This window comes from Miniopterus schreibersii, assembly GCF_964146895.1.
Source record: "Miniopterus schreibersii genome assembly, chromosome: 15".
Taxonomy (NCBI): domain Eukaryota; kingdom Metazoa; phylum Chordata; class Mammalia; order Chiroptera; family Miniopteridae; genus Miniopterus; species Miniopterus schreibersii.
The window spans coordinates 32,287,830-32,308,969 of NC_138115.1; the positions used below are offsets into that span (position 1 = coordinate 32,287,830).

General features: G+C 38.2%; 1 protein-coding gene and 1 pseudogene across 2 annotated transcripts in view; one reads left to right on the forward strand and one right to left on the reverse strand.

Annotated features, from left to right (window-relative positions):
- Positions 1 to 1,207: 1,207 nt before the first annotated feature.
- The window catches only part of COL6A5 (collagen type VI alpha 5 chain), a gene marked incomplete at both ends in the record, with an annotated part of 82,765 nt that continues 62,832 nt past the window's right edge, over positions 1,208 to 21,140 (reverse strand). The window contains 4 exons of the mRNA XM_081159145.1: positions 1,208 to 1,254; positions 5,710 to 5,954; positions 6,668 to 6,764; positions 8,617 to 9,306. Coding sequence (XP_081015271.1) covers positions 1,208 to 1,254; positions 5,710 to 5,954; positions 6,668 to 6,764; positions 8,617 to 9,306 — 1,079 coding nt within the window. The remainder of the gene's footprint in view (positions 1,255 to 5,709; positions 5,955 to 6,667; positions 6,765 to 8,616; positions 9,307 to 21,140) is intronic.
- LOC308567663 (nucleosome assembly protein 1-like 1 pseudogene) lies at positions 16,003 to 17,431 on the forward strand (annotated as a pseudogene). The gene has a single exon. The product of its transcript is annotated as a nucleosome assembly protein 1-like 1 pseudogene (transcript).

The following is a 21,140-nucleotide window of genomic DNA, read 5'->3' on the forward strand; positions in this document are numbered from 1 at the left end:
GATCAGGGCTCTGCCCAGAATCCCTCTGATCGTTTTTTAAGTATTAACTTCTAGATAACAATCCTTCTGCTCTTAATACTCTTCCCTCCCTCCCCCCACCTCCTCTCCCATGTGAGCTTTTGCTTCTGGCATCAACACCTATCCCTGGAGCAGCGTTAACCACCTGCAGATGGGTACCTGGGGGTGCACAGCCCGCCCTAGGGCAGCCCTTGGCCAATCAATGACCCACCAGCGAGCTAGCAGAGGAAGCCCAACTTCCTTGCCTGGGGGCACGAAGATTTTCAGCAACAGCTCAAGTGCCTGAGTGCTGAAAGGAACCAATGCAACCTGCCCTCTTTGGCACTTTGCCCCAGATAACACCTCGTTTGGCTCCCACTCCTTCCCTGTCTTGCTTTCCTCCATCCTGTCCTGGTTTCCCCTGAGCTCCCCCTCAGTAAGTTACAGGCACATGAACCCTCGCCTCAGGGTCCCCCCAGGGAACCTGGCCAGGACAGGATCTTAGAGACGCTCCCACCTACAGCCTTCAAACACTCTTCCTTACCTACCCACCCACCTCAAAGGAGAAAAATCATGTATGCTTGCCTTGTATATTTTAAAGTTAAGATCAAAATATTTTTTCGTTATGAGTTGAAGTAGTTGAAAGCGATGTGATCTGGGATATTGTAAAAAGTGACATGTTAAAAGAAAAGTTCTACATTTCTCTTTTGATTTACCCAACGGAATCTAAATATCACAGTGATTCGATACCCTCATTAGCCATTTAAAATATATGTAAACATGCTCGTGGTTAAAAGTCAGACATTTTGTAGTATTCATTCTTTCCTTAAACTTCTATTTCCATTGTACTTCCCCCATGGGATTTCATTCTAACTATAATACTTTTATATGTTTTAAAGTCTTTTATTGTTTGCCTAACCATAATTTCCTGAAGCCAAATAATGTATCTATTTAAATGTATGTTTGTTTGTTTTTTATTTCCTATGATTATAAGCTTCTAGGTGTTAAAGATTTTTTAGATGAATTACCATTAGAATTTATCAAAACAGCATATATTTCAATTGGTAATTCTATCAAAACAAAAGTAATCATTTTTATTGGAAATGCATTTCTTAATGAGATGGGTAGTTTTTCCCCTATTATTTTTACTTATTATTATTTATTTTTAGAGTAAGACAAAGTTTAATATCAATTCTATTAATAGATATTGTCACAGATTTAAGTGCTGATGAATACTGATTACTTCCATTTCCTTATCTGTAAAAAAAAAAAAAAAATACAGTCAAACTCACTGATTTCTAGAGCCATTCCAATTTTCAAATTCTAACCTTCCATGATTCCAAGAAAAAAGCCGCACTGATATTTTCTGAGGAGACTCAGAATGCCTTCATGGAGCAGGGCTAGCCAAATGTCACCAGATCGGGCAGGTGGCAAGAACTCTCTGAGGGAAATGATGCAAGACATCATCTACTTCCAGGTGTATGATATATAGATAGAAAAATGGAGAAAAGAAATTAGGAAGAAAGAGAATAAATAAGAGAAGTATCGGTAATGCTCACTTGATAATAATCCTTTTGATTCTACCAATCTTATCATTTCAGCAGCAAACCACTTTAGATATCTCAGAGGACTGATTGAATTGGGGTGTAGAGCAGTTTTCCAAAGCTGTATGCACACTGGAATCACCGGTAGAGCTTCAAAAAAATACGACTGCCTGTGTCTCACCCCCGGAGAATGTGACTTAAATGATGTGGAGTGTGGGCTGCACTATGGAACTGTCAACAAATATCCAGGGCATTATAATATATAAACAAGTTTAGGAACTGCTGATCTACAGGGTTCTTTCCTGTAATTACTTTGTTAACTTATATCCCCTACTATGGACACAGGGCCTTTAAGAAGGTGATTACGGTTAAATAAGGTCATAAGGATGGAGCCCTGACTTAATAAAAGTGGTGCCATTATAAAAAAAGAAACACCAGGACTCTCCACCATGCAGGACACAGCAAGAAGGTGGCTGTCTGCGAGCCAGAAAGAGAGGTCTCACCGGGAACCAAATTGACTGGTACCCTGATCTTGGACTTCCTAGCCTCCGGAACTGTGAGAAAACAAATTACTATTGTTTAAACCACCCAGACTATAGTATTTGTTATGGCAGCCTGAGCTGACTAAGACATCCCCTCTTATACCCACTGGCTCTGTCTCTGACCCACCCCAATTCCTTCCTACAGCATTGGGAAAGCGCACTGAATTAGGAGTTGCCAGACAGGGTCAAGTCCCAGTGAAGCGCCAAACCTCTTTGAGCTTCAGCTTCTCCATCTATACATGAGGGATGTCAATTCCTGTCTCCCACACAGCATTTTGGAGGGAATCCAGGGAGCTATGGGTATGAAACGACCTTACAAACAGTATAGCTCTGTACATGGGTGAGCAGCATCCGGTACCTGCCACTTCCTCTTACTCGACCAGCCTCCCTTCCAATTCCCCATTTGATTTCTCATTTGAGTCCCTTCCTCAGTTCTTTCAGCCTTCCAGTCTCCAGTCACTTGACCTCCCTCAATCCAATTCCCTGGTTGTCCATCATAATTCTCCTTTAGAATATGTTTGTTGGCAACACATTCTCTCTCTCTTTTTTTAATATGTCTTTATTGATTTCAGAGAGAGAAAGGGGAGGGAGAGAGAGAGAAACATCAATGATGAGAGTCATTGATCGGCTGCCTCCTGCACGCCCCCTACTGGGGATGGAGCCCAAAACCTGGGCATGGGCCCTGACCAGGGATCGAACCACCATCTCCTGGATCCTAGGTCGATGCTCAACCGCTCCAGGCAGAGCAGCAACACATTCTCGAAATTTCCTTTTATCTGAGAACGTCTTCATTTTACCTTAATTCCAAGGGCTCTTTTCACTGCTTATAAAATTCTGTGTTCATAGTTCTTTTAGCACTAAAAAAATATATTATTTCACTACCCTTTAGCTTCCATGGTTTTGAATTATAAATCTACAGTCATTTGAACAGTTGTTCCATTATTTTGTAATAGGTAGTCTTTCTCTAAATGCTTCAATATTTTTCTTTATCTTTTGTTTGCAGCAGTTTATGAGGTGCCTGAGTGGGGTTTCTTAGAGTTTTAAAATCTGTAAAATTATATCTTTTACCAATTTTGTCAATGTTTGGCCATTGTTTCCTCAAATATTTTTTTCTGAATGAATCTACCTTTCTACTTTCCTTCTAGAATGCCAATAAAACAAATGTTAGACTTTTTGATATTGTTCCACAAGTTTCCAAGGCTCTGTTCACTTTTTTTTTTTAAATATATCTTTATTGATTTCAGAGAGAGGAAAGGAGAGGGAGAGACAGAGATAGAAACATCAATGATGAGAGAGTCATTGATCGGCTGCAGCCCGCAACCCGGGCATGTGCCCTGACCAGGAATCGAACCCTGATCGCCTGGATCCTAAGTCGACGCTTAACTGCTGAGCCACGCCCGGCCGGGCATCTGTTCACTTTTTAATATCTCCTCTCTCTTCAGATTATATAATTAGTCTCTTCAAGTTCATGACTCTTTCCTTTGCCATCTTCACTCTGCTACTGAACCCATCCAGTGAATTTTTAAATTTCAGATATTGTACTTTTTTTTACTTCTAAAATTTCCTTTGGTTCTTTATTGTTATCTCTATTTCTCTGCTGAGGATGTTTATCTCTCTGTTCAATTCAAGTTGTTTATTTTTATCTCACAGAGGATGAATAGCTGCTTTAATGCCTTTGATAATTGCAACATCTGAGTCAGCTCGAGGTTGGCATCTGTTGACTGTCTTTTCCTTTGAAAATAGTTCACATCTCCTGGTTCACTGTATGTTGCATAATTTTGGATTCTATCCTGAACATATTGAATATTATGCTGTATACACTTTAAGTCCTATTATAATTCTCTGTAGAATTTAACTTTTTTTTAAAGCAAGCAATCAACCGGGTAGGTTCAGAATGCAGGTGCCGTCTCACTCCTGTGGGCAGTGGTTTCAACCTCAGTTTACTGTCCAAAGCCTTTGCTATCCTGTTTTGGGTCTTTCCCAACCATGTACTCTTAGGGGAGAGCCTGGGATTTGCACAGTTCCCATAGTTAGTATTAGAGGATCTCTTCTCTCTGAGGTTACTCCCACCTGCTGACCAATGGGGCCTCTCTTCCTGGTTCCTTTGGCCAGAAAGACAGGCTTTCTTTCTCATTTTGGCTTCCTGGCCTTTCACTCAGCTCCACATTGTGCCTACCTTCAGAGCAAAGCCATGAGCGGAAAGGGGAAAAAGATGGGAATTTCTTCCACCATGTTAGACAAATAGGGGCCCCTTTTCCTAGATCTTCTGCCCAGAGATATGGGATCACTACAGAGTTTTGCTGGTGCCCATCCTCAGCACAAAGCCCCCAAAGAAAAAAGAAAGCAGGAAACTCATGCCCCTTCACAATGTATCTGATTTTGTCTACTTTTCAGAGTTCTCAGTTAGTTGCTTTTGTGTTTTGTCCATAGTTTTCAGTTGTAATTAATCAGTGGGAGAAATTGGCAGCATGGGCTGGCTCTATTTTAAGACTAAATGGGCTTAGTCTATCTTGACCAGAACCAGATATTTCATCACATTTAAATTTGATTTTCCTTTTCCTTACATTTTATCTTCTCTCCCCTTTCTGTCTATATTTTTCATATTTTCTCTCTCCTCATCTCTCTTATTTTTCACCATTTTGCTGATTTTGTTCTATATATACACTTATATCCACATCTAATATATAATATAGAGTATATGTGTATATATAAAGTATACATACATATATAGTATTTTATATGCAGACTGCATACACACACAGTACTTTATTATATAACTACACCAAAATGTATTTATCATATCTGCTGTTGGGTATTTTTGTTACCAATTTGGGGCTATTACAAATAGTGCTGTTATGAACATTCTAGTATATAAATTTTGGTGAGTATATATTTTTAGGTTGGGCATGTACACTGGAGTATAATTGTTGGGTCACAGGATATGCATATTTTCAGCTTTAGTAGACACACAGCCATAATTATTATAAAATAATTTCCCACATAATTTTGGTACACAGCAAAGACTGTGAGTAGCTCCCCTAAAGCCTACTATAGCTTCCTGTCTCCATCTCCTATTTTCTCGTTAGCTGTAGGTCCATTGCTATCTCCCCACGCAGCCTGAGAAGCTGCCCTCAGCCACCAGAGATCTCAGAACCACAGCAGTCTGTTCTCTCCAGGTGCCACTGAGCCCGGGGTTCAGCTAGGAGCCTGCATCTCAGGCCAGGAAAGCCCTGGTGGCTAAGGCAGAAGGCAGACTAAATGTGCAAATGCTGGAGGCTCATTGCACAGCTCCTCTCCCCCTCCAGGGTGCAGGGCTCTCCTGCTTACTCAGGACCTGTGGCCCTTGACCTTGCTCCTCTTATATCTCTATTCCCTGACCCCCACCAAACATTTATACCTATTCTAGTTCTGCTTTTGTCAACACCACTGACTCCCTGTTTGCCTTTCTGGGGTTTTATCTCCCTTGCACCCTTGCCCCCTTATTTTGGGAACCCCTTGTAGCCCAAATGACCCCTCCGTCCTATCATCACACATCAGTGAGTTCTTATTGCTCATCTCCCGCCAGGGAAAAATCCAAGCAAGCAGAGGTACTCCAGGGTCTTCAATCCCATTGTAGTCAAGGTTACCTCTTTTATCCCGTTGTCTATCATTTGCTGGAGCTGTCATTTCTTCCGGATGTGCGTCTTCCTCATCTTTCATAATCAGTTCCCCAGTTGAAAAGAGCATGTATAACTTGTGAATCAAATCAGCAGTGATCCCAGAGCCATTCCCGTGATTGCTCTTTAGCACAAAGACATGCTCCTCCTGGGAACCAGACTCCCCGGACGGCTCGCTGCTCCCTGTCTCTATTTCATACACCTCAGGAATAAAGCTGAAGTGGTGGAGGGAAGAGATGAAAAGCATGTTAGCCAGGTCCCTCACAGGATTAAATGTCAATACAGCCAGATAATACACAGGAAGCAATTTTATGCCTGTGATTGGAATGGTCCAAATGCAGCTTGTGGATGAAATTTGACTGCGGGTGATTTTTTTAATATTCTGAAGGGAAATTAAACATTTGTGGCAGGGGCTGAGGACTCCAAACCAATATTATTTTCATCACTGAATTTTTATTGAGTACTTAATGGTTGTACTTTGCAAAATCAAACTTAAAAGACTTTTCTGCCAATCTTCCTATGAGTTCTGTTTACTAAATGGTAAATGTTTTTCTTTTTCATGTTTTTCTGCTGCTCTAAAATGGTTACATCTAACCTTTGATAATTTAAATTTTCTGTTTGGCAGTACCCATATCAGAGCAGTGTTATAGAATTACTAGTAGGGTATTTTAAGGGCCTGTTTTTTGTGAAGTTTTTTTGTAAAAGCAAAAGAAATGGAAACATGGTTCTTGCTAATATGGGTCATATTTGATCTTCTAAAAACACCAGATCTGTGCTGTCATCACAAACCAGGAGCATTTTACACACACACACACACACACACACACACACATGCATCCTCAAAACTAAAACACCATTCATCTCAAATTATTCTTTTAAGGACCTTTTCCAGCTGCTGTATTACCCAAACTGTGAATTGTCAACTCACTATACAGTGTCTTCTATGTCAACGTTCTCTGGATTGGAAGAGGTGATATTAACACACTTGGGTCTCAGATCTGCAGGAGGATAGCTGTTGAAGGCATCTGGAGAGAGAGTGGGCTGGTTAATTTAATTTTACCATTTCACATTCTGAGTATCACCCAAAGTCAGTTAATCTTATCCTGTGGTTGGATGTGTTTCCAAGAGCGAATTGATTTTCTAAAGGACTCAGCAAAGTGGGCACTCTCTGACATTGCAATACCTCGTTGGCAAAGTCAACGTGATACAGCAAAAATTCTCGTGCTCTCTATGTCACAGGCTCATGATATACTTCAAGGATATCCCTTAATCTCTTTTATAATCTGTTTCTCTCCCTATAAGAGGAGGATTTTTCTAGAAGACACCATTAACTACTGAAATTCCCTGGCCTATTTATCTCAGGGTTGGAAGAAGGCACCATATTTTGCAAGTGATAAGCCTGCAACTAAATATAAATCTTGAGTTCCAAGATTCCTGGTGCTTTATGAGTGCCAGAAAAATCTTCATCCCTGAGGTTCCCTGGTACAATTGCAGGAGCTTCGGACAACCATTCAATGTGGCCTCTGACCCACTCCTAATCCCCAGCACAGGCCAGGACTTGCTTGCTGGTGCAAGCTCTTAGGTATTCCATTGTACCCATGTAAAAAATTACAACACATGGACAGAGGCTGGGGCAGCTACTCTCAAAGCCTCACTGTGAAGACACCCTTAACTCTCCTGCCTGGCTGCACCCAAGCCAGCTGTCTGGGGCACAGGTTCTAGAAGAGATCTGTGCCCATGACTTATAAGAATGCAAGTCAGAACCAAAGGTAATTTATAATGACAAGATAAAATGGAAGTCCTTGGAGCAGTGGATTATTATTTATTACAGCAGTATCTCTTGTTAAGGGTTTAGAAATTGAAGTATAGTTTAATAGACAAGAACACAACCCTGGGGTCAGAATGCATAGAGTTGAGTCTAGAATTTGCCAACTATTAACTGTGAGCTTTTGAGCGATTTATTTAATGTCTCTGAAACTTAGTTTTCAAACTTGTAAAATGGGGATACTGATACTTTTATTTGAGGGCTGTACTAAGTATACGATCAGTTGAAAGAAGTTGGTATATAGTAAATACTCACAGGTTAGGGTTAAAAGACACTTTTTACTCATACGGGGGTTTTCTGACAAAGATCTTGACAGTGTAACAGTAACGTTCAAGGTCAATAAGATCTGAGATTTTTCTCTGTGGTTTTCTCACTACCTCCTACTCATGTGTTAGACTCCACTGCTCTAGACTGAAATGAGGATCATGTTACTAAGTCACCTGGTGGATTGTACACAGAGACATTAAATGTATTACAAAAGCAATAGAAGGAAGCAGCCCAAGTGGTCATCAGTAGATGAATGGACAAAAAAGCTGTGGTACATTTATACAACGGAATAATACTGGGCTGTAAAAAAGAAGGAAATCTTACCTTTTGCAACAGCATGGATGGACCTAGAGACTATTAAGCTAAATGAAATAAGCCAGTCAGAGAAAGACAAATGCCGTATGATTTCACTTGTATGTGGAATCTAATGAGCAAAGTAAACTAACAAAATAGAAACAGCCTCATAGATACAGAGAACAGACAGCTATCAGAGGGGAGGGGGTTGAGACTAGGTGAAAAAGGGGAAGGGATTAAGAAAAAACAACTCATAGACAGACGACAGTATGATGATTACCAGAGGGAAAGGCAGGTGGGGGGAAGTAAAAGAGGGTGAAGGGGGAAGGGTAAAAGATGATGGAAGGAGACTTGATACAGATGATGTATTATAGAATTGTACACCTAAACCTATATAATTTTATTAACCAGTGTCATCCCAATAAATTCAATTAAAAATAAATAAATAAAATGTAAAGAAAAGCAATAGAAGAAAAGGTTTAATAACTTACGTCTGACTGAATAGACAAATGGCTTGACAAACTTGATGATATAGTTCAAATCTGGCTTGTGGGTTCGGCCAAGCTGGACTAAGTGCTGATCCTGTGGGTGGCTGGTTAATTCTTCTAATTCCTTGTCATTATGCATAGGACCAAATGAAAACACAAATATGGAGTAGCCCTGACACTTGGCTCTCAGAGATACGTTTCTTAAGACTTCCTTATCTAAGGGGTTGGTTTCTCCAGCAGATATAATAAAGATAACTTTGTTTTTCCGCAGGTTGGGGGTTCCTGCAAAGACATTGTCAATTGTCCACTGCAGGGCATGGCCAATAAAAACATTTCCATTGAGCTGTTGAAGGAAATCTTGGAGGTGATGTTTCATTTGGTATATGCTGTTATAAGTAACCAAATCAAATTCCAGGTGGACAGGGCATTCTTCAGTGTTGGGCATATAGCCTGGAGGAGAGTAGCTCAGGACAGCCACTCTGTCTCCTAAGGTGGAAGTTAGTGGATCTGGGGCAATGTGAAAGTAGTCAAGCACTGAGGTTATGAAAGCTTTCACTTCCTTAAACTCATCATTTCCTACTTTTTGGGAAGAATCAATGAGGAAAGCTACATCCATGTAATATTCTTGAAAAGAGGCATCTCCAGGTTTGGCAGTAAGACTTGGTTCTTCTTTTCTGCCATGGTTTTCATGTCCTGCAACAGAGAAACTCAAATCACTCTTTTAATAGAAGATAAACTCAGAAACCTTAGTCAAGAAAGATGAATACACAGCATGGAGTACTGCCTTGCTTCACTCCCATACCCATGGCAGACATCACTGATCAGTTGCAGTACTTGTTCCCAGATTCATTCTCCCAGTATGTCTTCACACAGTGCATGGACAGCCATTACCACTCGACAGGTGTTTTCACATGAAAAAAAAAACTTAGTTGCTACAGCATCCCAGATCTTTGTTAAAGGATTGATCGATCCTCCAGCTATTTTCACATGCAAGAAATATACTGCTATTTTTAGTACCTTCTATATGGTTAAAAAATTTGGAGTACACATTTGCATGAGATCTAGTTATATGTAATGACCTCAAGAGAAAGTAGAGATGTCAAAGTCACATTTACTGATGTCACAAACACATATACCTTTATACACATGTTCAAAATATGCACCATAGTGTGATGTTATGAGAGCAAGTATAAATGCTGACTTTAGAATCCAATCTCTGTGCAAGACATGACATCCTCGAAGACCTTGGCATTCAGTGTGCCAAGCTACAGTTTATTGGTCCATGACAAGAACCTTGCACCATGATATAAGTCAATCATATTACTAAGCACACTGATTAGTTCAGCTGACTATTTTTTTGTAGTGAGACTTTCTCAATGAAACAATGCCTTGATTTATATTCTAATGCTAACTTCTTATCTTGTTATAGACCAGCACTTCAAGTAGCACTGCTCTAAGGCTAAAGAATCATGAAAACATGTCCACAATTATGTGGATGATGGCTGCTTGGTGAGGACACAAGACATGCCAGTTCAGAAGGAGAGGAAGTAGGTGGCCAATGTTATTTTTTTTTCCTATGAAAGAAGTGTTTGTGAACCTAATCAAGAAATAGATTTCTAACTGGCAAAAATTTATTGTTACCTGTTATTAATGCTTTACATTTAATACTTTATTTAATCCTTACAATAACAATCCTCAAAAATGAATCACTTAACCTGTATTAATTCCATAAAAGCTTAATATTGAAATAGAATGCAAAAATGCAAAAACACAAAAACAGAACATCACCATAAGTAATGTTATTAACAGAGAGCAACTGCTCTATTATATGTTTGAAGGCTCAAAGATCTGTGCATTTCTGGGGTAAATGTCACATTATCTTTTTTATCTATTGTTGGATTTGTTTGTTTTCTGACAAATATAAATTGTAGGTGTACAATGTGGTGTTCTCTTGTCAGTATATCTTGTATAATGGTTACCACAATCAAACTAATATTGTTGGATTTGATTTGCTAGGATTTTGTTTAGAATTTTTGAATCTGTACTCATGAGGAATGTTGGTATGTATTCTCCTTTTCAAGTAATGTCTTTGTTTTATCTTGGTGTCATGGTAATCTGGCCTCAAAGAATTAGTTGAGAAGTATGCCTACCTCTTTAATTTTTTGTAAGAGTTTGTATAGAATTGGTATTATTTCTTCCTTAAAACTTTTGTTGACTTCAGTGAAATATCTTGACTTGGAGTTTACTTAATGGAAAAGTTTGAACTACAAATTCAATTTCTTTTATGTTTAGAGCTATTTAGATTACTTATTCTTGAGTGAGATTTGGTAATTTATGCATTACAAGATATTTATCTAGTTTAACTTAAGATATCTAATTCATAGGCAAAAATGTTTATAATATTTCCTGATTATCATTTTAATATCTATAGGGTATATCTCCTCTCTCATTCCTGATATTGGTAGTGTCTTCTGTTTTTTCCTGGTGAATTTGACTATACGTTTATCAATTTTTTTGATATCCTCAAAGAAACAGCTTTGCTTTTATTTATTGTTCTCTTTTCTATTTCATAGAGTTCAATTTTAATTTTATTACTTTCTTTCTTCTGTTTACATTGGGTTTATCTTGTTCTTCTTTTCAGGTTTCTTAAGGTGGAAGTTGAGGTCACTGATTTGAAACCTTTCTTTTTTATCAATATGGGCATTTAATGCTATAAATGTCATCCTAAGTACTGATATGGTGGAATCTCACAAATTCTGGTATATCGTGATTTACTTTCATTCATTTCAAAATATTTTCTATTTTTATTTCTTCTTTGATTATGGATTATTTAGAAGTGTTTATTTAGTTTCTAAATACTTCAGGATTTCTCAAAGATCTTTCTGCTATTGATTTTTAATTTAATTCTGTTTTGGTCAGAGACATACTTTGTATGAATCAAATACTTTAACATTTTGAGAATTGTTTTATGGCCCCCAATATGGTCTATCTTTGTAAATGTTTCATGTGTACTTGAAAAGAATGTGTATTCTGTCTTGTTGTAGGGTGCTCTATAAATATCCATTAGATCAAGTTAGTTTGTAGTGCTATTCAAGTCTACTACATTTCTGCTGATTTTCTTTTACTTTTTCTGCCAATTAGTGAGAGAAAGTATTGAAATTCATTGATGCTCTTTTCTTTTTTTAAAATCTTCACCCAAAGATATGTTTTTCATTGATTCTAGAGGAAGGAGGGAGGGGCGAGAGAGAGAGAGAGAGAGGTGTGGAAAGAAACATTGATAGGTTGCCTCCCATACAAGCCCTGACAGAGGATCAAACCCACCCTCTTTAGTTGTACAGAACGACATTCCAACCAACTGAGTCACGCTGGCCAAGGCAATGCTTTTTTCATTTTTCTTTTTAAATCTTTGTCCTCCTTGAGTTTTATTTTGGAGAATTTCTATTGCTACATCTTCCAGTTCACTAATTTCTTCTTTTACCAAATATGATTTGTCATTAATCCCCTTTAGTGTATTGTTCCTCCTTGACATTGCAGTTTTCTTCTCTAATAATTCTATTGAATCATTTTATCTTCCATGTATCTGTTTAACTTTTTAACATAGGGATAGAGTTATATTGATTTAATATCTTTGCTAATTCTAACATTAATGTCCGTTCTGGTTTGATTTTGAGTGATTATGCTCTTGATTATGGACCAGGTCTTTCTGCTTCTTTTTATGCCAGACATTGTGAAATTATACTTGTTACATGTGGAATACTTTTGTATTCCAATAAATATTTATGTGCTTTGTTTTGGGAGGCAGTCAAGTTACATGGAAACAATTTGATCCTTTGGATCTTGCTGTTATGATTTGTTAGGCGAGTCTGTATGGTGCTAAATTTAAGGTTAATTATTCGCTTTCAAGGCAAGACCTTCCCAAGTTTTCTCCCCAATGGTCTCTGAATCATGAGTTTTCCAGTCTTGCTGGTGAGAAAAGGCACTGCCCTGTGTAAGCAACTGGCACTATTCCCTAATCCATTTCAGATGGTTCTTCCCCCAAGCTCAGGTCATCTCCTCACATGTATGTCTATCAGTACTCTGCTGAATAATCAAGGGGGCCCTCTGCAGATCTTTGGAGTTCTCTCTGTGTGCAGCTCTCTCCTCTATGGTATTCTGTCCTGTGAATTATTGCCACTTTGGTCTCCCTGGACTCTCAGCTCTGTCTCCCTAACTCATTGGGCTCCACTTGAATTCCGCTTTCCTTCTCCATGGCCTGAAAACTCTCTCATGGCAATAACCTGGAGCAACATAAGGCTCACCTCATTTGTCTCCCATTTTTCAAGGATCACTGTCTTTCATTTCCTGATGTCCAGTGTCTTGAAAACTGTTTGTGTGTGTGTGTGTGTGTGTGTGTGTGCCCATTTTTCTTTTGGTTATTACAATTGCGAGGTAAATCCAGCTCTTGTTACTCCATCTTGGGCATTTCTAATAGATAATAACTGACCATCTTGTTTGAGATGCTCCTATGTTCTCTTTCTTCTCACAAAGAATCAAGACCTGGTCATTCATGTACCATATTTTTCTTTTATCAATACATTTGTAGTAATTGAACAGGATTTTGCATTTCACAAGCATGTTAGAAATTTATGGGCCTCCCATTCCCCCACCAGGAACCTAGTTTCAAATTCTTAGAATTTTTTCTGATTTAAAAAAATATATATGTTTTTATTGATTTTAGAGAGAGAGAGGAAGGGAGAGATAGAGAGATAGAAACAATGACTGGCTGCCTCCTGCACACCCTGCACCACGTATCAAACAAGCCCACAACCTGGGCATGTGCCCTGACCAGGAATGAACTGGTGAGCTCCTGGTTCATGGGTCAATTCTCAATCACTGTGCCACACTGGCTAGACCAAATTCTTAATTTTTTATAAAGATGTAGGTCCCCGATTTAATTACTAAATATAAAACTAGATGTGTAGACAAAAGCATATATTTTATATTCTTCTTTGTTGGGAATTCTAGATAATTTACTTTAGCCCTAAAACACCACCACGAAATACATTTCTAGAGTTCTTGGCTGCAGTGTATTAGGAACTATGAAGGTTAGTTATATGGACATTTTTGTCATTTTGTAGTTTATGATCCTGGCGTTGACTAATCATTACCTGCTCTGCAAGAGAATCTGTTTTCCAACTATAGCATTGGGCTTCTTTACAAAGGCTGATAAACACACTTAGTTAAAACACAAGAAAAAGTATTTCACAAATGTTCTGGTAGAGAGGAAGGGTTGACTTACCATGTCAGTGAAATACTTTTTCATGCATGCCCATACCAGAAATATTACTGTTTCTTCCCCCAGTTTTCTTTTAATATATGAGGAAAATCTCAATCCCTTTCCAAAGTACCCAGCAGAACTATTTTCTAAAGAAGTATATTTCACCTGCAAAATCTCTAAATATAGGTTCTCTACCTACTTATAAGATCAGCATGAGAATCTAAGAAGCTAAATGTAGATGGTTATTTCTTGAAAATTCTAAAATATAAAGTGTGATTAATTTATGAGTCTAAATTCATCTTATTTAAGGAGATTGAGCCTTCAAAAATACTTTCCTTCAAGAAAACCTGGCAGAGATATGGATGAAATATACCCATAGCTCATAGCAATGCTGTGTATTTTCTGGAAATGTCACCAAGCCAAATTTCCATCTTCAGGCCTATGGAAGAATTTCCTCAGAATAGCAGAGGAGGAAGGGCTGGCTCACTTTATTACAATTGACAAGGCTTGGAAGGAATGAGGAGTGCAGCTGAATTTCCAGAGAGATGACCCCAGAGATTAGCCTAACTTTGGCCAAAATTTAAGCCACAATGCCAAGTGCACTCCAGTAACTTTAGGGAGAAGTAGGGGTGGAAAGGGCATTTAGGGAGAAGGGAGAATCTATAGAACCTAAGCCATTTGGAATGGGATTTAGTGTGCTGTTAAGTAGCTATGGTGCCTTTAAGGGCATTCGTGAGAAATCTCAAGATATGCATGATATCTAGCAGTCTACATTGGAATTTGTCCATGGGCCAAAATTAGCCATGTGGTCTTCATAGATAAGCCACATGTACAACTGAGGCTACGTTATGTGAATGTTTCTGTCCTTATGAACTGTAGTAGATATTTTTCAAGTTAATCTTTTTTATAAGATTTCTCATGAGGTTGACAATGCTTTCTTTTTTACTTTACACTTTCTGAGTATTCAACTGAGCATTCCATTCACTTCAGGTCTTATGTTCAGCTCTATGCATGCATATCTCCTCTCATTTAATCTTCTACACAGCACTATAAGGGTGAAATTATCATCATTCCCACTTTATAGATGAGCAAGCTGAGGCTTGGAGAGGGTAAATGACTTGGCTGGAAAACGAAAGCCTATAAGTGGTAGAGGCAGGATTTGAACCCCACTCTGCGTGACACCTTCAGAAGGACTAGTCATCAGATATGAGGGTACAGCAGGCACATTAAGGGGCATCTTAACCACCTTACTAAAGGCCTTGGGATCTGGTGTGAAGAATAACTCTCTCAGTCAATTGCTGTTACATCTGATTGAAACCAGTAGAGAAAGTTTTCTTCCAAAAGTAGGTCATTTATATGAAATAAAATTTGTAGTTTTTACTTCTCTAAGCATTGTAGAGCAGCGGTTATTAGCAGAATCTTTGGAGGTTGTTTGAGTCCTGTTTGCCATTAGTTAGCTCTGTTACCCCGAGTGTCCTCCTTACCCGTTTCATTATCTAAAAAAGAGTAGTAATATACTGCAGACTTATAATGTTTTTGAGAGAATTACATAAAGATTTCACAGTGCCTAGTATATCCCAAGTACTCCAAAAATATAATTTTTACAGGGAAACAACTAAATAGGAAAGTCTCAGACATCTGAAAATCCTGCCCATGATACTATATTTTGCAAATCAGAATTTCCATAAGAAAAAATACAAAGTCAGCTGGTATTAGTGGAACACAACTTACACACACACGTACAAGTGCACACATGCTCTCAGAAATGAGAAAGCTCATTCTGTTGCGTCTGTGCATGCTTAACCGCAGAGGGGTTGGCAATAATTTACATACCTCTGCACTTAATACCGATATCCCAGGCCCATCGTCCCTTCTTCTGCTGAGCTCACCAGTCAAGCTCGAAGGTGGGGCAGCAAGGCAGGAGACCACAAGAGTGTGCATCTGACTGCAGGTCATTGATTTTACGCCAAAGGAAAATACAGACACACTGAAAATGCTCTTGTTTTAGGGGCTCTTTCCCCATTGCCTGAATGAGTAGAAGTAACTGTCTTCCAGTAGATTTCCTCCATTTCCCCTAAGACTTAAAACAAACATCTTTACTTTTGTAGCACCACCTGCTCCTCCCTCGCTGCCCTGAGTCACTGACTGGGCCGCTCCAGCCACCCGGCTCCCCGGGCTGGCCACCGATATTTGGAGTTCTTAATAACATGGCACACATTGACAACAAAGAACAGTCTGAGCTTGGTCAAGATTTGGATGATGTTGAAGAAGTAGAAGAAGAAGTTGGTGAAGAAACAAACACCAAAGTGCGTCAGCTGACGGTTCAGATGATGCAAAATCCTCAGGTTCTTGCAGCCCTGCAAGGAAGACCATGGTCTGGCGGGAACACCAACAGGATACCTCGAAAGCCTGCCTAAGGTAGTTAAAAGACGAGTGGATGCTCCCAAAAGCCTTCAAGTTAAATGTGCACAGGTAGACGCCAGGTTTCATGAGGAAGTTCATGATCCTGAAAGAAAGAATGCTGTTCTCTATCAGCCTTTATTTGATAAGCGATTTGAGATCATTAATGCAATTTATGAACCTGTGGAAGGAGAATGTGAATGGAAACCAGATAAGGAAAATGAAATTTTGGAGGAGATGAAAGAAAAGGCCAAGATTGAAGATGTGAAAAAGATGAAGAGACACAAGACCCCAAGGGAATTCCTGAATTTTGGTTGGCTGTTTTTAAGAATGGTGACTTGCTCAGTGATACGGTTCCGGAACATGATGAGCCTATTCTGAAGCACTTGAAAGATATTAAAGTGAAGTTCTCAGGTGCTGGGCAGCCTGTGAGTTTTGTTCTAGAATTTCACTTTGAACCCAATGACTATTTCACAAATGAAGTGTTGACAAAGACATACAGGATGAGGTCAGGACCAGATGATTCTGATCCCTTTTCTTTTGATGGACCAGAAATTATGGGTTGTACAGGGTGCCAGATAGATTGGAAAAAAGGGAAGAATGTCACTTTGAAAACCATTGAAAAGAAACAGAAACACAAGGGACATGGGTCAGTTTGTACTGTGACCAAAACAGTTTCCAATGACTCATTCTTTAACCTCTTTGCCCCTCCTGAAGTTCCTGAGCGTGGAGATCTGGATGCTGCTGCTGAAGCCATCCTTGCTGCAGACTTTGAAATTGGTCACTTTTTATTTGAGCGTATAATCCCAAGATCAGTGTTGTACTTTACTGGAGAAGCTGTTGAAGATGATGATGATGATGATGATGATGATGACGACAATGACGAAGAAGGTGAAGAAGGGGATGAGGAAGGGGAAGAAGAAGATGAAGAAAATGATCCAGGCTATGACTCAAAGAAGGCTCAAAACCCAGCAGAGTGCAAGCAGCAGTAAAGCAGGATGTATGTGGCCTTGAGGATAACCTGCACTGGTCTACCTTCTACTTCCCTGGAAAGGATGAATATCCATCATTTGACAAGTTCATTTCAAGTTTTTTGTTGTTTGTTTGCTTCCCTGTTTTTGTTTTTGCAGTCTAAAATAAAAAATGTCAAATATAATTTTAGTTCTCACAAGATAATGTCTTATAATTTTGTACTAATTCAGGCAGAAGTGGAGCCCTAGCTTGAATTAAGTATTGTACCCAGTTTACCAACATATGGAAGGAAAGGGTGCCAACTTTGGAAGCAATGTGCTGCATCTAATGAGAAAGTGAAAAAAAAACAAAGACAAATGATGTAATTTTTTTTTTTTTTTAAAGAAAGTTTAAGTTTAGTTTCCTTTGTGGTTAGAATGAGAGAGGGCCCCAATTAATTCCAATTCTTATTGTTTAAAGTATGAGTATGTTATTTACCCATGCTTCTGTTTACTATGTATTAAAATGGGTACTACTGTTTCCTTAACTACCTCACATGTGTTAGGCATATTAAGTTAAAGAATATGAAATGCTTCTCAACCTTATTAAAAGCTTAAAAAGTTGGGCCTATTTGCACCACAAGTATATTCGGCCTTTTATTCTGCCATGGTTTGATAAATAAACTGGAAGACAAAAGTTAAGTACTTTACTTGGGATCTGGTCAGGCAATGCTCTTATTGTGGCTTCTTTTTTAATAGAAGTGGATGGATAACCAACTATTTCAAAAGGTCCAAGGATTGTTTTTAGGTATTTTAGTTATGACCATAGAGATCATGGTACTAAAATAGAAGTAAGATGCATTGGGGGGAGGGGAGGTGCCATTAAATCTGAGATTGTAGAGCCACATTTAAAGTATCTCTGGCTAATTACTGTTAATTTTTTGTGGTGAACTTAAAAGTTTTGGCAAGATGGACTAATTGGATTGTAATGGGAGAATAGTTTAGAGTTTCTGCTTGTAATAAAATAACATTAGGTTCATTTTTAGAAGTGATAAGAGCTTCCATTTTGAAAATTTAGTATTAAAGTCTTGGAATGTGAATACATTTTGTTATTTGTATAGTACTATCGATTTCGCTCCTGAGATTTTAATTAACTACTGGAAACCCTTAACCAATTGCAATAGTTTATAGGGGGGGAAATGCTGTGAAAACACCTTAATGTTTTTCCTCTTCATTTTCAAAATGATTTTGGTTGCTTTGATTAGACATTCTGTACTAATATTTTTTGGTACCCATAACTCATTTTAACAAAGCTGAACTTTAAAAAATGTTCATCTAAAGATAGGATCCCATTTTTAATGAACTTTAAAGTAGCAAAACCACTATTTTCTTTTTTTCTTTAGGAAATAGCTATTGCCAAAGTGAGGGATAGATACTATTTCATCTTGTTATATAAGGGTAATGTGGTTTAATGTGGTTTGCAGAGGAATTGTTCTCTTAATAAAATTGGGGTTTCAGGGGATATCAGTGTTCATCTATGCCATCTCTCCAGTTCCAAAATGGTTCTATTCCATTAAAGAAATTTGAAATATGTAATTGGAAGTCCTTAATAAAATTTGCATTTAATTAAAAAAAAATTTTTTTTAATGTCTTTTTTGGCCTAGACTTTTCTAGGTGGCACTGAAGTCTTAAAACTCACCTTTGCCATCTACTTCACACTCTGGAACAACAGTCTGCAGAAGGTACCAGCGTACAGAGAACAAGTGATGCATGCCAGGACTTATTTATACCCAGACACCTGGATCTGGCACTTTGTTTATTATGGCATTATTCTGTGCTCTGGCTTCTGAATGGCTTTCTAAGCAGGGATTTTTTAAAAATGAAACAAAGGTTTTTAAAAATTGTACCACCAAAATTATTTTAAAATAACTCTCCAAGCTATTCTCAAATTTGGCAATTGAATATGTTTCCTCACTTGCAAATGCAGCTAATGCCATCACTAGGCAACATGACATATAGTTAAAAGTTAGCTTTTTTGTGTACACGGGCGTGGGTTTGAATCCAGACTCTGCCACTTACAAGCTGCGTGACCAGCACCAACATTATCATCACCATCATCTCCACCACCATCACCACGGCTACTATCACCCAATCACTACTTCAAGTATCCAAGTTTTACCCCTTTAGAAAGAGGTCCAATGGAAAAATGTCACTAATAGTCTAGAACATTGCTTTATTAATTGCAAAAAATGACCACATGAGACATACAGAAGCAACCTCAGTGCCTCAGTGTATAATTGAATTCAAATAGCCCACATACTGGGAGCTCTCAGTTCACATTAGTTTTGTCCACATGTAAAACCTTCAAGGAAGACAACCAAAACTGTAATAACAATATAATAAAATCCTCAAAATATTAAAAACAGAGCTACCACATGAGGCAGCAATTCCACTTCTGGGAATTTATCCAGAGAAAATGAAAGCACGAACTCAAAAATATATCTGCATCCCTGTGTTTGTTGCAGTATTACTGACAAAAGCCAAGCTATGGAAACAATATACATCCGTACTCAGCCATAGAAAAGAATGCAGTTTTGCCCTCTGCGACAACAAGGATGGACCTCGTGGGCATTGTGCTAAGTGAAATAAGTCAGACAGAGAACAAATATTGTATGATCTCCCTTATATGTGGAATCTAAAATTTAAAACAAAAAAAGAAAAAGCTCATAGATACAGAGAACAGAGTGGTGGTTGTCAGAGGCAGGGCTGGGAGTGGGCGGAATAGGTGAAAAGGTAAAAATGAATGAATGAATGAATGAATGAATGAATGAATGAATGAATAAATGAAGTGCATTAATGTGCAGCAACAACAAACCAATCTGACCCAAACAATAATGGACTATTAAGATGATAAAATTTAGCTATGAGTTTTGATTTAATAATAAAACTCATAACCCAAGTCATAATGTTTTCAGAATTTTATATCAAATGGCAGGAGTAGCGGGGTTGGAGGGAAAGAAAGGAAGGCACAGCAGTGTTGGGGAGGGGAGAGAAAACTGCCTAATAATGCATTTTTAGACTGAATTGAACTGTACCATTGTGACAGTTTTTAAAGGACATTCCAAGTTTTTCATGGTTTCCCTAAGTATGGAGCCAATAAAAAATAATCTGGCATTTATCTTGCCACAAGGAATTCAGGCAGCTGCAGAAGCTCAGATAAATCCAATTTCACAATTCCTGTGATTTTAACAGCCATTTGTGGAATGAAAACTGTTTGCTGTTAAATGAGAACTATCTCATATAATATGTGCAATAGAAATATGTAACATGTGACTGGAATGAACATGTGATTCCAACTGTTACAAATAAAATTAGGGCTATGAATTCTCACTATATTAAGGACTCAACAATTTCAGAGGCTTGAGGTCAAATGGGGCAATGGTAGTGATTTCTATGCACCCGTCTCCCAGAGCTAATTGCATGTTTTAAAAGTGAGGTAGAAAAATATAAAAACGTGATGATGAAATGTCACTTTCATTAAATACTTTAGGTTACATTCCTATCAACATCTTATTTTTAAATTGGCAAACAGAGAAACATAGAACAAACTACATGACAGCAGAATTAGAAGCAAGCTATGAGTTCAACAAGAGGTAAATATTTAAATACACTCATATTCTAAAAGTAACATTATAAGGACAGAAAAATCAGCATGAAGTTTGAAGCAATAATGTAAAATGTATGACAGTATTATGTGAAGAGCAGGATATGCAACTGAATAGGTAAACCTATATGTCTATGTAAACCCACATGCCTATGGGAAAACCAAAGCATATAATCCACACTACAAACAGCTCAACTTGTTAAATTGTTTCATTTGATATGCATTGTATTAAAATTTTATATGGTATAACAGTGCT